At 33.7% G+C, this 14,801-nt stretch overlaps 1 protein-coding gene across 5 annotated transcripts in view; it reads left to right on the forward strand.

Moving 5' to 3' along the window:
• LOC111053509 (E3 ubiquitin-protein ligase RFWD3-like) overlaps positions 1–14,801 on the forward strand; it is a 136,662-nt gene that overhangs the window by 45,604 nt on the left and 76,257 nt on the right. For all 5 annotated transcript variants that reach the window (XM_039430739.1, XM_039430738.1, XM_039430742.1 and 2 more), the window contains 3 exons: positions 1,986–2,126; positions 3,858–4,109; positions 12,233–12,455. In XM_039430739.1, the coding sequence (XP_039286673.1) occupies positions 1,986–2,126; positions 3,858–4,109; positions 12,233–12,455 (616 nt within the window). The remainder of the gene's footprint in view (positions 1–1,985; positions 2,127–3,857; positions 4,110–12,232; positions 12,456–14,801) is intronic.

Raw genomic sequence — 14,801 nt, forward strand, 5'->3', positions numbered from 1 at the left:
CAATGGCTGTCCTACTTACTCCAGAAATTCTTGTGGCTCTTTAATGGTGTAATGCAAATCAAATTGGTTTAGAATATTAATCAAGTTCCTATGTTCGGGGAAACTATTTAGTACATTTATATTATAATCACCAGCAACAATAACTTTATCATGAGCATGACTACATATCCGATCAAATAACATTTCAAGCCCTTTAAAAAATACACTAATGTCACCGCTTGGGGATCTATACAAGCCAACAATAGTATAGGAATGTCCACGAATCTTAAAACCAAAGCCACACATTTCAATATCTCGAATATTGAATAAATCAGCAGTATTCACAATTGTAAACTTGCAATCAATGGCATCTAAAAATTCAAGACTTGCATATATCGCTACACCTCCTTTCCTCATATTAGCTGCTAACTAATTTTGTTTGTAATTTGATTGTATGGGAATAAATGTGGTAGCTCTCCATAATTGAAAGAATAAGACATTGGTTATGTCAATTCCACTATTCTTGTCCGACAGAGTGCAGAACAGTAGATGCTCATAGCCAATAGTGCATCACAGCACTATGGCAAGCTGAACTCTTCAAAGCTCCCCAGCCCAAGAAAAACAGCCCAGAGTGAGTTCAGCTCATCAAAGTACATGATTGGCTTAATGTACACTTGAAAGGCATAAAGAAAACAATAATTTTCAAGAAGGTTCAGGAGAAACCTTCTATTAACAGAATCCATAAGCTTTTCAACCTGTTTCTGAACGCCCAGATATATTTTGCTGTTCTGGCATCAAATTTCGTAGAATTGTGTAAAACATTGGTATAGAGTAAGGATCGTAACCGTGGACCTTTTCTCATATACAGTTGCCACAGCTGTTTTATCATTGTTGCTATTATTGTTCTTCTCATTCAATCTTTCTTCTATCTATTTGATTCAGTTTATTTTGTCCTCATCTTTGAATTTCGAAGTTGTTGGATTTTATAATATAAAATTGATGATAACTTTGTTCATATTCATTTTAAAATATTGAAGAATACTTTTAGTTGTTTTATCATTTCTTATAATTTGTTTCTCATAAATTGTTTAATTTTAAGTTTAGAATTAGGTATAGTTATTAGTCTAGTTAATATTCAGTCTCTTTTTTTCAATAATTTTCGTTGTATTTGTTTGTTGTTCTCTTAGTCATTTAATTCTTTTCTAAGCTGATTTGTTTATTTCAATGAATGAATTGTGTGATAATATCACATTTATATTATTAATATCGCATAAGATTAATGATATGACATATCATATTGATAATATGTGATAATATCACATAAATAATTGATCATCTTATTATCCTCGCACAAGCCTAGAGCATATTGTGGGTATTATATTTATAACCCCCCCTCCCCGTAATAACTGTCTATAGTCGCCTATGGTTTCCACCCTGTAAATTGTTTAAATAATAAATATCAAATTAATTAGTAGGCTATACTAATATTGTTGATTGAAAACTGAAAATCATACAAATTTATTTTTTCTTTGAACTAGACATTTTTTAATTGTAACTCAGTACTAATTGATCAGAGAGAGTTGTTGTGAATGACTTTATTCGAAATTTTATTATATGAAAGAGGCGAGAATGGTTTTTTCTGTCCGATGCCTGGAATTGATGGAATCGCCGAAAACTAGAGAAGGAACAAAAAATTCGAGGTTTTTTGAAACTCATTTTGTGAAACTGACTGCACTTTTCTCCCGATATTTCTATTCTTTCTTTTTCATTATTTGTACCATCTTTGATATGTAATTTTGATACAACCCAATATCCAGTAAAAAATTTGATCATTATTTGGCCTAAGAAAATTTTACATACAGAAGTTCTTACTGAACTTCTTACAAACAACATATATTAAAAGATCATTTTGCAAGCACCAATGTATATATTTTATCTAGTGACCGGACTGTCTATGATCTTAGATTTTGCCCACATTTTGAAAAATATAAACCAATTCTTTTCAGACCGGGTGTTCGAATGGAGCTCCCCGTTGCCCTGACTGCAATAAAAAAGCAAAAATATCTGATATAAGAGTCATCTATGCTGAGAAACTGCAAGTTCTGGATACGTCTGAGATAGAAAGACTAAAATTGGAAAGAGATAAGGTTAGAAATCACATTACATTAAATACATTATATTGCACACATTTACATCTATTATTACATCACTTTTCTCCCAATATTTCTATTCTTTCTTTTTTATTATTTGTACCATCTTTGATATGTAATTTTGATGCAACCCAATATCCAGTAAATTTGATCATGTGCTGCTTTTGAATATTTTTTGTCTGGACTATGTTTTTGATTAAAAAAACAATTTTTGATTGAATTGATTCATTTTCATACTCATACGACAAGGAATTAGTATAAATTATTGCAGTTCACACTTGCTAAATTGACAAACACTCAAATGAACTTTAATTCTCATCAATTTCACTATCCATGACGAACTGCAATACAAGTTAATAATTCGTTTGAACTATATATGACGACACTACAGTCTAATATTTTGAATAATAGTTATTAAACTATTGGTTATTGGTTAAAATATAGTTATTACTTCCCTTGCCCTATTACCATAGGTAAGGAAAGTATTGCTTTCCGAAAAAAAATTAAGGTACCCCAATTTCTAAATTTATATACGTTTCAAGGTCCCCTGAGTTCAAAAAAGTGGTTTTTGGGTATTGGTCTGTATGTGTGTGTGTGTGTGTGCGTCTGTGTACACGATATCTCCCAATTAACGGAATGACTTGAAATTTGGAACTTAAGGTTCTTACAATATAAGGATCCGACACGAACAATTTCAATCAAATGCAATTCAAGATGGCGGCTAAAATGGCAAAAATGTTGTCAAAAACAGGATTTTTCGTAATTTTCTCGAAAACGGCTCCAACGATTTTGATCAAATCCATACCTAAGATAGTCATTGATAAGCTCTATCAACTGCCACAAACAAGTCTTATATCTGTAAAAATGTCAGGAGCTTCGCCTCATCTATGCAAAGTTTGATTTTAGATTCCCAATTATTAGGCTTCAGATACAATTAAAGCAACAAATTTCAAGTGGAAAAAAGATTGAGCATGAGAATCTCTACAATTAATGTTCAGTAACATTTTCACCTAAAATTGAAAATAAGCTCGAAATTCAAGAAAATGTGATTATTTAATAGCAAACTGTTGGCAACTGTTGATTCTATTAGATCATTCACTATGAAGAGGTAGCAGACCTCGTGTGTATCCAGCGTTATTGTCCTGTCACCAGCTGGCTAAAATCTTTGAATAGTAGACTTGAGATGCGCGTGTACACTAGCGTCAGGTGATCAATTTTCATAACGGCAAGGAAAGTTGTGTGAGTGCGCCACACCAGATAAGACGACACTACAGTCTAATATTTTGAATAATAGTTATTAAACTATCGGTTATTGGTTAAACATTTAAAAAAACCCTAACAACAAACACAGCTTCAACATTTATAGAAAGCCAACTATGACAGACACCCTAATTCATTATTATTCACTTGATGAATCTTGATGAGGGCTTTGCAAGACTTATTTCACTGTTTAAAAATGTATATTCGGTTAAGATTGAACTACTTTTCATAGCTTATTGTAAGGCTTATATTATGTATCTGGTTAGGATAGCAACTCCTATTTGTATGAGTACTTGCTCAAGAACAAATAATAAAACTATTTGAATTGTATGGCTTTAGCTAACTTGGTATAGCTTTGTTTGACGTGAGCTTATTTCAGTGTAAAATTACCTTTGTCTATTGTACTGTGTGTAATTAGTTACTTTTATGTTTTATACATTTGTATTTTTGTTTTTGAAATCGTTTCAGGTAGTGACAGAAAAGAATATTCTTGCTATGGAGTTGACCAGAACACAGACTTTGGTTCGGTTACAAGATGATAAAATCAAGATTCTTGAAAAACAGAGTGAACAGTTTAGAATGAATCCGATGTGCACTTGTGCTTCAAATCCTTCTCAAAGAAGTGCGCCCAAAAAATCCATGGAGTTTCTTCAGATTAATTCAATTGAAATCAACAAAGCAGGAGGATGCCGAGTGCTTGCCTATTCCAGTGGTTCATTGGTAAGAGCACTCTCCGTAAATTTGCGAATTATGAATAACACATTTCATATTGATTTAAATGAATCTTTTTTCAGGCAGAAATTAAAAATGATTCTGAAGAACGATCTTGAGCTAAGTTCGGTTTGGGTTGCCTACCAACCGATTTCTAGATTTTTTCTGGTTGGTTCCTATTATGAAAATAAATATTATTTAAGAACTTTTCACACTCACAGTTTGAAATCGAATAGGTTTACTGTCATCTGATCAATTTGGTTTCCAGCCAGGTTTTTCAATAAACGATGCTCTCTTTTCAATTGTAGATGAAATAGTATCCTCTGTTGATAAAAAACTAAAAGTATATGGTTTGATAGCTGATCTCTCCAAAGCTTTCGACCTTGTAAATGTTGAGATCATGATGAAAAAGCTGCAACTGTATGGTTTTGATGGCGCTGTCCTTAGATGGTTATTTTCATATTTTGACAAAAGGTACCAGCAGGTTGTCATTGACTCTAACTGCTATGAGTATCATTCTAATTGGATGAAAACGAGAAGTGGGGTACCCCAAGGACCAGTACTCGGTCCCCTTCTTTTTGTTCTCTATATAAATGACTTACCTTCTTACCTTGAACCAGCAAAAAGTGTTTTATATGCAGACGATGTTTAATACAGGAGAAACATTTCACCAATATACGACCAGATACAGGAATAATTTGAGAGATGATGCACACCGTATTACTATGTATGAGCGAGGGGTAAGGAGTTCAGGTATCTGGATGTACAACTTATTGCCATCTCACATAAAAGAAAAGTCAGGTAAAGCTTTCAGATTTTTATTGAAAAAAGAGCTGCTATCCATATGTGCCTACTCAGTGGAGGAATACAAAGATTTTTACAAACCTCAAGATGGAGGTTTGAGAAGATAGATAACATGTTACTGTTTGATTAATGACAAATTGACATATCCTTATACAGGATACCCCTTTTACAGGTGGTCAGTGGATGAAATAATAATAATAATCATCATCATTTATAGTTGTATTCAAACCATTTTTAACCTTTAAAAAGAGGCCTCCCGTTTTATTTGCTTGGCCGGGGATGCAGCATCTTTCCTAACAAATATTTTTCTACTCTTGACCCAAACATATTCGAGTTTTCTTTTTCTCAGCCCTTCAAAGCTTCAAAGAAGTGGTTTATTGTAAGGTGACAGATGATTGTTGACCTAAACAGAAGATCCAGGTTGCCCCAAACCAAGATCGATAACATTAATGTATTTTTTCTTCTTTGCCGCTTCAAGACATAATCTCTTCACTCATCATGCAACAAAATTATTTATTTATTCAACAAATACAAAAATACATAATAATCATACGACAATTATTGGAAATTGGAAAACAGGCTTATAGCCATACTATCCTTTTCCCGAATTTTGATTGAAAATTAGTCAAAAATTTTACAACGATATTGATACCACCCCTTGCGTTTGGAAAACTGTTTGAGGTTTAAGTGTAAGAGAGGGCGGGCTGCGCCCTAACTTCGCTCTCCTAGGTTTCAAATGAAGGCAGCAAATCAATCAATCATCCTTCAATAGTATCCTTCTTGAAAGCGACCCCAACCGCCTTAGCAACAGCCCCCAATATATCATGAAAATGTTCTCCTTTTCAGCCCTTTCTTATTACATTCAATCAAATGAAAAATCTTCTTTATTCCACAAATACGGTACGTTTTCTACGTGTGTTTAGTGAAATCTTATTTAGAAAATTGAAAAACTTTTCCACTAGCTGGCTGGAGGCGAGACTAGAAGGCTTGCCCCACTTCTCCCGCTGCTGAGCGAGCGTCTTTATATTATTTGTCAGTCAAAATGATTGTGATCAGTTTTAGTTTTAAGAGTCGAAAATCTTGTTCTATTCTTCATTTTGAAACTGTTATTGTTTTTGGGGTATCAAGCCTTATGGCTTACGACAACGTTCACCAGATGGTCAACGGAGTGGCCGATCCCGTCGCGCTTGTCTCCTTGGGTGATCGCCAAAGAGGTTGAGTGGTAGAGAGGACTTTGAAGTCCTTAGTCCGCCTAATAAAGAAATGTTTCATTATAATCGCCAAGAAGATCACCCTGCAGACCCACCGGGAGGGGAAGACACCGACTACGAGATCGGCGTCGTTTGTGGCTCAAGTCAGAGCGCTGAGCAGTCAACGTGAAAACGCGGCCGTTGACTAGCCCCCTCCTAGCGCGTAAGCGCGGCTACCCCATTTTATATACGGGCATTATATACAGCCTGCCCTTTGCTAGGGCGACCGGTGGTCAAGGGACGTACACAGTCTCTCCCACAGACCCCCCCCCCCAACCGGCTGTTTGATCCGGCATAAAGAATTAAACATAAAAATCAGAAATTGAAAAAAAAACTGCGAAAATACTATAGATATTGATTGACCTGTAGTTGCTTCTCAGTTGGGGATCACCCTTTATTTAAATTGGCACCAATTTAGATAGCTTAAGCATATTAGGAAAAACACCAGAGTCAATACAAATATTAAAGATATGACATAGTACTTCATACATGTTGACTGCTAGTTTTTCATGGAAGAATTCGAATAAAAATATCTAAACAGTTAGTATTATTCAAAGAATTCAATGCCAAACACTATGTCTGGAGTCAAGAATTCAGTAAATACATACTACAATAGTTATATTTTTTGTTCTTAGCATTATAGCACAAATTTAAAAAAAAAATTATAACAGACGAATTACTTAAATACAGATACTGGGAACTATTACAAAGGACAATTTTGTATTAACCTTCACAGTTCATCGTTGGCCTACAATACAAACCACCAAGTATATATCTAGGCAATTTTATAAGTTCTACTCCCTCTTTTTGCAGCCAATGCTCATGAAGGCAGATTATATCATCATATCAATATTTGCTTGTGAATATTTTTCAAATTGTCATTCATTGCCCTTCACAGCAGTCTTTTAGCTGAAATTCTGTTTTATTCTCCATGCTTAATGAAATGATTGCGCATCAGTGTACTGCTCACACCACAGAAGTTTATTCTGTTAAAGGTTATATCGGTGAAGAAATAAATTATTACGATTATTTGATTATTATTACTGATTTTATTTTTACTTTAAAGTCAAACCAATACATTGAACTCAAACGTTTTACTTAAGGCATGTTACACACACTTCACAGAGACAGAGTTCAGTACAGAGTCACCAGTGCCTTGCCAATCACACATATTATTATTTAGTCTATTTCATTGACAAATAACATATGTACAATCACACATATTATTATTTAGTCTATTTCATTGACAAATAACACACCCCCTCAATGAAATAACCCAAAAAAAATTTATCAAACAAAAAACAAAGTAAGTTATAGGAAAAATAACATAGTTCAAAACATCTTAATTATTAAAAAATATTATTTCTAAACTTGACAAAAAGTTCCTTTCCCAAGGGTTTTGTGAAAATGTCAGCAATCTGATCTGAGGATTTTAAATACTCAACTTGAATAACACCTTCAGAAATTTTCTCTCTTACAAAATGATACCTTATATCTACATGTTTCATTTTTTTATGATGCTCAGGATTATGAGCTATTTTGACAGCGGACTGATTGTCTTCAAACAACAAAATACAAGTTTTCTTATTTTCAACAACACAAAAATCAATTAAAATTCCTTTTATCCAACAAGCCTCGCTTGCAGCTTGGCTCAAAGCAACATACTCAGCTTCTGTGCTAGATAATGAAACACTCTGTTGCTTCTTTGTACACCAAGAAATAGTATTACCAAAAACCTTGAAGCAATAACCTGAGGTTGATCTTCTCTCTAAATCACCACCCCAGTTTGCATCTACATAGCCTACAATCATATCATCATTCAATTCTCTCTTATATACTAGCTCTAAATCTAAAGTACATTTTACATATCTCAATACACGTTTTAAATTTTTATACAACATTTCACTGGCACAACTTTGGAATAGACTCAAGAAAGATACAGTACAACACAAATCAGGTCTAGATCCTACAACAGCATACATAAGACAACCAATTAGTCTACGACATTTCTTTTCTATTTCTACAGACTCTGACTTATCTCTAGTCAATAATTCAAAGTTGAAATTTTTATCCATGGGAGTGTCCATTGGCTTACAATCCTGCATGTTGAACTTTTCCAATACATGTTTGAGATACTCCTTCTGACTAATAACAGTTACCCCCTTCTCAATATCTTGTTTGACATTAATTCCCAAGAAATTAGAAACTAAGCCCAAGTCTTTCATCTTGAAATTTTCTTGTAAGACTGATTTCAATCTTGAAACATCATTCTCATCTGAACCAAAAATAAGTATGTCATCTACATACAATAATAGAAATACCTTTTTACCCTCCACAATTTTAGAATACAAGCAATAATCATTTTTAGACCTAGTAAAATTGTTCATTTTCATTACAGAATCAAATTTAGAATTCCAATCTTTTGGAGATTTCTTCAGACCATAAATTGACTTCTTAAGTTTACAAACCTTATTCCTAAATCCTTCTACTCCCTCTGGTAATGACATATAAACGTCTTCTTTGATATCACCATTAAGGAAAGCATTTTTTACATCCATCTGATATACAGAAAACCCTAATTTATTTGCAACACTCATGAAAATCCGAAAAGTTGGCAATTTGGCCACAGGGGCATAAATGTCATTTAAATCTATGCTATCCTTTTGTTGAAACCCCCTAGCAACTAATCTAGCCTTGTACTGAATGTTACCCTTCTCATCATTTTTAATTTTAAATACCCATTTGCTATCAATAATTTCTTTGTTTTCTGGTACAGTATCTACCTCTATCCAAGTATTATTCTCTTTCAAAGCATTTAGTTCAGTTTTTACTGCCTCCAACCACTTTACAGAATTGTTTGATTTCATAGCTTCAGAAAATGTAAGAGGCTCATCTACTTGTAGACTAAGATAACTGGTTTCATAGTCTTTCAACCACACCGGTTTTTTAATCACTCTTTTCTCTCTCCCTCTTATTTCATTATTTTCATCCATCATTTCTTCTCCACTTTCTTCATTTACTTCTACTTCATTGATTCCATCTTCAATATCATTTGTTTCAATCTCAATACCCTCAGCTTCACTTGTATCAGTTTCTTCTACTTCATTATTTTCAATTTCTTCAACTTCATTTATTTCAGTTTCTTGTACTCCATCATTTTCAATTTCTTCAAATACATTGTTTGGATCATTACTTTTTGCGATTCCCTCAATGTCAAAGCCTTGATTTATCTTGAATACTTTGGGGTCAGAATACTTTTCACCTTGGTTAGATTGCTCAACATTTGAAAAAATTACATCCCTAGAAACAATTATTTTCCTCTTATCAGCATCCCACAACCGATAACCATTTTGCAAATATCCTACAAACGTTAGCTTCTTGGTTCTACTGTCAAGTTTCTTAAGATTACCTGCAACATGACTGTATGCTATACTTCCAAAAAACTGTAGTCTTGATAGATCTGGTTTTTTACCGTACCACTTTTCAGCTGGAGTACAATCAAGAGTACATGTTGGGCTTCTATTAACAATATAAGCTGCTGTCCTTACAGCCTCACCCCACATTTCCTTTTTCAATCCTGAATCAAACAAAAGTGCCCTAACCTTTTCTAGCAATGTCCTATTGATTCTTTCTGCCTTTCCATTAATTCTGGAGTGTATGGAATGGTGAAATCCATGAAAATCCCTCTATTTTGACACCAATCCTTGATTTTATTACTAGAATATTCCCCACCATTATCACACCGAAATTTTGAAATTTTAGAATGCCATTTTGCCTCTACTTCAGCTACAAATTGTTTCATTATATCAAATACCTCACTTTTATTTTGAATAAGAAATACCATGACAAAATGTGTGAAATCATCTAGAAAAGTAACCATGTATCTTTTATTGTCCCAACTTACCGGGGTAATAGGCCCACAAACATCAGTATGTACTATTTCAAGGGGTCTTGTTGCCCTTTCCCTGACTGTTTTAAAAGGTTGCCTTGTTTGGCGAGCAGACAAGCATATTTCACATGGGTTTTTGGAAAAGTCATCAATTTTAGTTTTAATATTCATTCCCTCACTAAGATTTATGAGCTTTTTCATGTTATCTACACCAAGGTGGCCTAGCTTCCTATGCCATAATTCTACTTCATTAGACTCATTAGACTTGGGTGAAATAGTGCTAGTCATTACATGATGGACTGAATTTGAATTATGCATTTTCAAGTCAACTTCAAACAAACCATTCGAATTTTTTATGCCTTCCATAATGACTTCATTGTCTTTCAACACCTCAACCCTATTTCCACTAAATAAGACCTTACCATCGTTCTCAGTGATAGCACTTACAGATAACAAATTTTTAGAAAGTTCTGGAACATATAAAACATTATTTAAGTTGCATTTGTCTGATTTGATGTTTCCTACCTCAAGAGCAAACATTGATTCATTTTCCTTGGCTACTCCTACTTTACAACTAATTGGAATGGAACTATCAAATAGTGATTTAGATTTTACCATATGTGAAGTAGACCCTGAGTCAATACGAAAGTGTCATAGTATTTTACATTAGAATTAGTAGTTAAAAAGGATACTTGGTTCTTCTTCTTATCATTCTGTTTTTTACGAAAGTAACAGTCTTTGTCTTCATATCAATATTTGCTTGTGAATATTTTTCAAATTGTCATTCATTGCCCTTCACAGCAGTCTTTTAGCTGAAATTCTGTTTTACTCTCCATGCTTAATGAAATGATTGCGCATCAGTGTACTGCTCACACCACAGAAGTTTATTCAACCTAGTTGCTCAGTCAATTTTGAATAGCTGATTTGGCAAAGCAAATGTCATCATTTATGGAGGGAAGGTATGGCACTCACTAATACACAGGGTATTTCAGAAGTAGTGTCGAACATTTTAGGGTATTGTTCCTGGATGATAGGAGACTACAAATGTCGTATTTGAAGTGTCCAAAACTCGGCGGTTATCCTCATAGCTGTCATTTTGTTTTTTTCACTTAGGAATTTTTATCTCAAGAACGAAATGTTGTATTGATCTGAAATTTGGCACGAATATGTATGCTATAAAGACTCAACTTTAAAAAATAAAATAAAAAATGTTCTATGTAAATTTTCAAAATAGCGGCAATTTTAAATTTTTGATGGCAAATTTCACAGAAACCGTTCACTAAATTCACAAAATACAAAAAAGTTGAAAAAATTTATCAAGATTTCAGTGATTCCCTATTTATTAAGATTGGTCAAAGAATAACAGAGAAATTTTTTTTCGTACTGCATGCATGACCACTCAGCATTTAAGCATTAATATTAAACTTTTTATTCCAATTGTATTAAGAAGAAGCTTTGAAACTCGGTATTGCTCCATATGGCCAAACAGCTGATTTTACAATGTTTTTCAGATGATATTGTTTGTCTTGTGCATGCATGCAGTACGAAAATAATTAATTTCTCTGTTATTCTTTGACCAATCTTAATAAATAAAGTATCCTTGAAATCTTGATAAAAGCTGTTATTTTTTTCTGTCTTCTATAAATTTTCTGTAAAGTGAAAGGTTTTTGTGAAATTTGTCATCAAAAATTTAAAATGGCCGCCATTTTGAAAATGTACATAGTACATTTTTTATTTTTTTTTTAAAGTTGAGTTTTTATAGCCAAATTTCAGATCAATACAACATTTCGTTCTTAAGATAAAACTCCTAAGTGAAAAAAATGGCAGCTATAATGATAACCGCTGAGTTTTGGACACTTCGAATACGACATTTGTAGTCTCCTATCATCCAGGAACAATACCCTGAAATGTTCGACACTACTTCTGAAACACCCTGTATTTGTATTTATGTTTAGCAGCAGCCTCAATCAAATCCAGTCCCTGCATCATGAAAGTCTTGCATCGAGGTGCATAAATTTGATATTTTAGGAAGCTTTCTGTGTTGTTTCAGGTAATTCCGGTTCTTTGTGCTGGAATTTCATCCAAAATTGCGCCGAATAGTGGATCAACAATAAACGCACCAAATTTACCCTTGTTTCTTCCCCAAATGTTGATAGAAAGGTAGTTGAGATGTTGTGAATTTGTTGTAGGTCGTATCACAGCTGTCAACGAACCCGCTGTTTGCTGGGTTTGGCGTGCGGAGACTTGATGGCTTCGACCTGCGCTCAATGCAATTCGTGCATCTGCACAAGAAGCCCATCAGAGACATGGCGTTCCACCCGACCGAGCCCAATCTGCTGCTCACCTGTTCCCTCGACAAGCAAGCCAAAGTCATCGACACCAACTCCAATTCAACTATTTTGTTGTTCAACGGTTCGTAACAATCCCATCTCAAATTAACCGGCAACGTCGGCTTCCTAAGTCTAATTATATGAATTAGGCTACTCTTACAACTTGGTGGAGTTCGTAGCGAAACTCAATCTTTTTCACTAGTGATAAATATACAGGGTTATCATAAAAGAATGGTGCGGTTTCGAACATTGTTTGAAGAAAAACCAAATTACTTACAGTTAATGTTTTTTATTCACCTAATTTGTCGTCTGAAACAGTTTTTTTACATGATTAATAACTTTCAATAAGTGCGCCCTTAGTCGCTCGACAAATGTCCAAATGATAATAAATTTCTCTCTTAACATTCGATAACATTTCTTCGATTATGGTTGTCATTGGTTCTTTAATCCTGTTTTAAAGTGGTTCAGTTCGCGATTTCTTGTGAATAAACAATGTTTTTGATGTAAATTTACAAGAAAAAATCTACCTGAACCACTTAAAAACAGGATTAATGAAGCAATGACAACCATAACCAATGAAATGCTAGCGAATGTTTGGAGAGAAATTGATTATAGTTTGGATATTTTGTCGAACGACTAAAGGCGCACATAATAAATTTATCAATTATGTAAAAAAACTGCCTGAGACGACAAATTAGATGAATAAACAACATCAACTGTAAGTAATTTGGTTTTTCTTTAAACCATGTTCGAAACCGCACCATTCTTTTATGATAACTCTGTATTTCTACTATTAATATTCTGTTCTGGGAACCAAGAGACGATGTAAACATCGGAGCAGCAAGGCCGATTCACTGTAATTTCCTAACATCTTAGTCACAGACTAAACAGAATAATTACAATACGTGACTCCGTTTCCATGAAAGCACTATGAACTGAATTTACAAGTCGAACAATTAGCAATGAATATTGAGTCATCACTTTTATTTGCACACAAATGAAAGCGCTATGTTATTGTCGTCTCTCTTTTCGATGAATCAGCCATAGTTAAACCTAGAAAGCGTCTTGATTACTACTAGAGATGGCTGTTATTTAACACCAAAGCTTTCATTGTGAAAACATGTTTGTTAGATTTTATTAAGAGTCGACTTTTGATATTTTGAATCAAGGGACAAACACAAAGTTCAAATCACTGACATTATAATGTTTTGATTAATTCCCACTCACACTCATACAGCACCAAGCGCCGCTTGCTTCCTTCAAGTTCATTGCCACTATATGTTTTTTCACTATCATACTATTGTTTCAAATCCATAAACTTTATCATAGTTCTCTTTCCTTACTTTCACATAACGAATGGTAATGTGAATCATCTGTCATTTGTATAATCAATTCCCCCCCCCCTCTTTTAATCAAATAAAAATCCATTTCATCATGTATTATTATATCCTTTGAGATATTGTATATTATGCTATTTTGATTCTGTATGTAATTCAAAAATTAAACTTTTTGTTGATTTCCTGCGCTCAGGCTTATGCCTTTCCTAAAATTATTCTCTAAGTAGGCTCGTATGATTATACTCTATTTCATTTTGTATTATAGCAGAAGAGAAATAAATTTTATTTTGATTTGATATTCAATAATCCAAATAGCATTCAAGTGAAAGCAGCTCAATCAACATGATAGCATCATCATTCATTCATTTCTACTTATCAAAATATAAATATTATATTATCAAAATAAAAATAAATCCCACACATATAGGGCCGCTAAACATTGTTCTGGCACAAACTGCATTTCAATATAGTACAGTATAACGTTCACAGTTACTAATTATTGCATGTATTTTATAGATAATAGAAAGTTCTATTCTGAATCTTTGGTTGAGAAAATGGTTAAAATATTTATACTGTATTATCAATAGCATTATATTGAACACTCTGATTCGCATGACCATGGTGTTGAGACTGTAACCGCCCTTGATGGGGGTTGAAGATATCTTATTATTACTTCAAGGGAGTCATGGGAACCGGATAGACAACAACATTGTATTACCTAAAGAATTTCTCATTTATTATGCCAATTACTTGAAATTTAAAGAACGAAATATGCAGTACATTTTATTAAAATATTATTCTCACAAAAACTACCTGCCAAAAGATTCTGCTAACTATAAATTTTACTAAACAACAAAATCATCTCTAATTAGGGTCTCGGTCGGGTGAAAATGTTTTATAATAAGCTAGAAATTTTGGCACTCACCCACAGCTATCACTCCCACTGGTAATCCCAAAACACAGGACACTCACGTATCTCATGATGCCGGAAAACTAACTTAACTTTTTGCAATATAATTCTTGATCCGCTCGGTATCTCGGTTGTTCAACTTGCCCCTCTCGACGTGAGTGTGGTGGAAGGCCTAAGGCCC

Source organism: Nilaparvata lugens, chromosome 6 (assembly GCF_014356525.2).
Source record: "Nilaparvata lugens isolate BPH chromosome 6, ASM1435652v1, whole genome shotgun sequence".
NCBI lineage: Eukaryota > Metazoa > Arthropoda > Insecta > Hemiptera > Delphacidae > Nilaparvata > Nilaparvata lugens.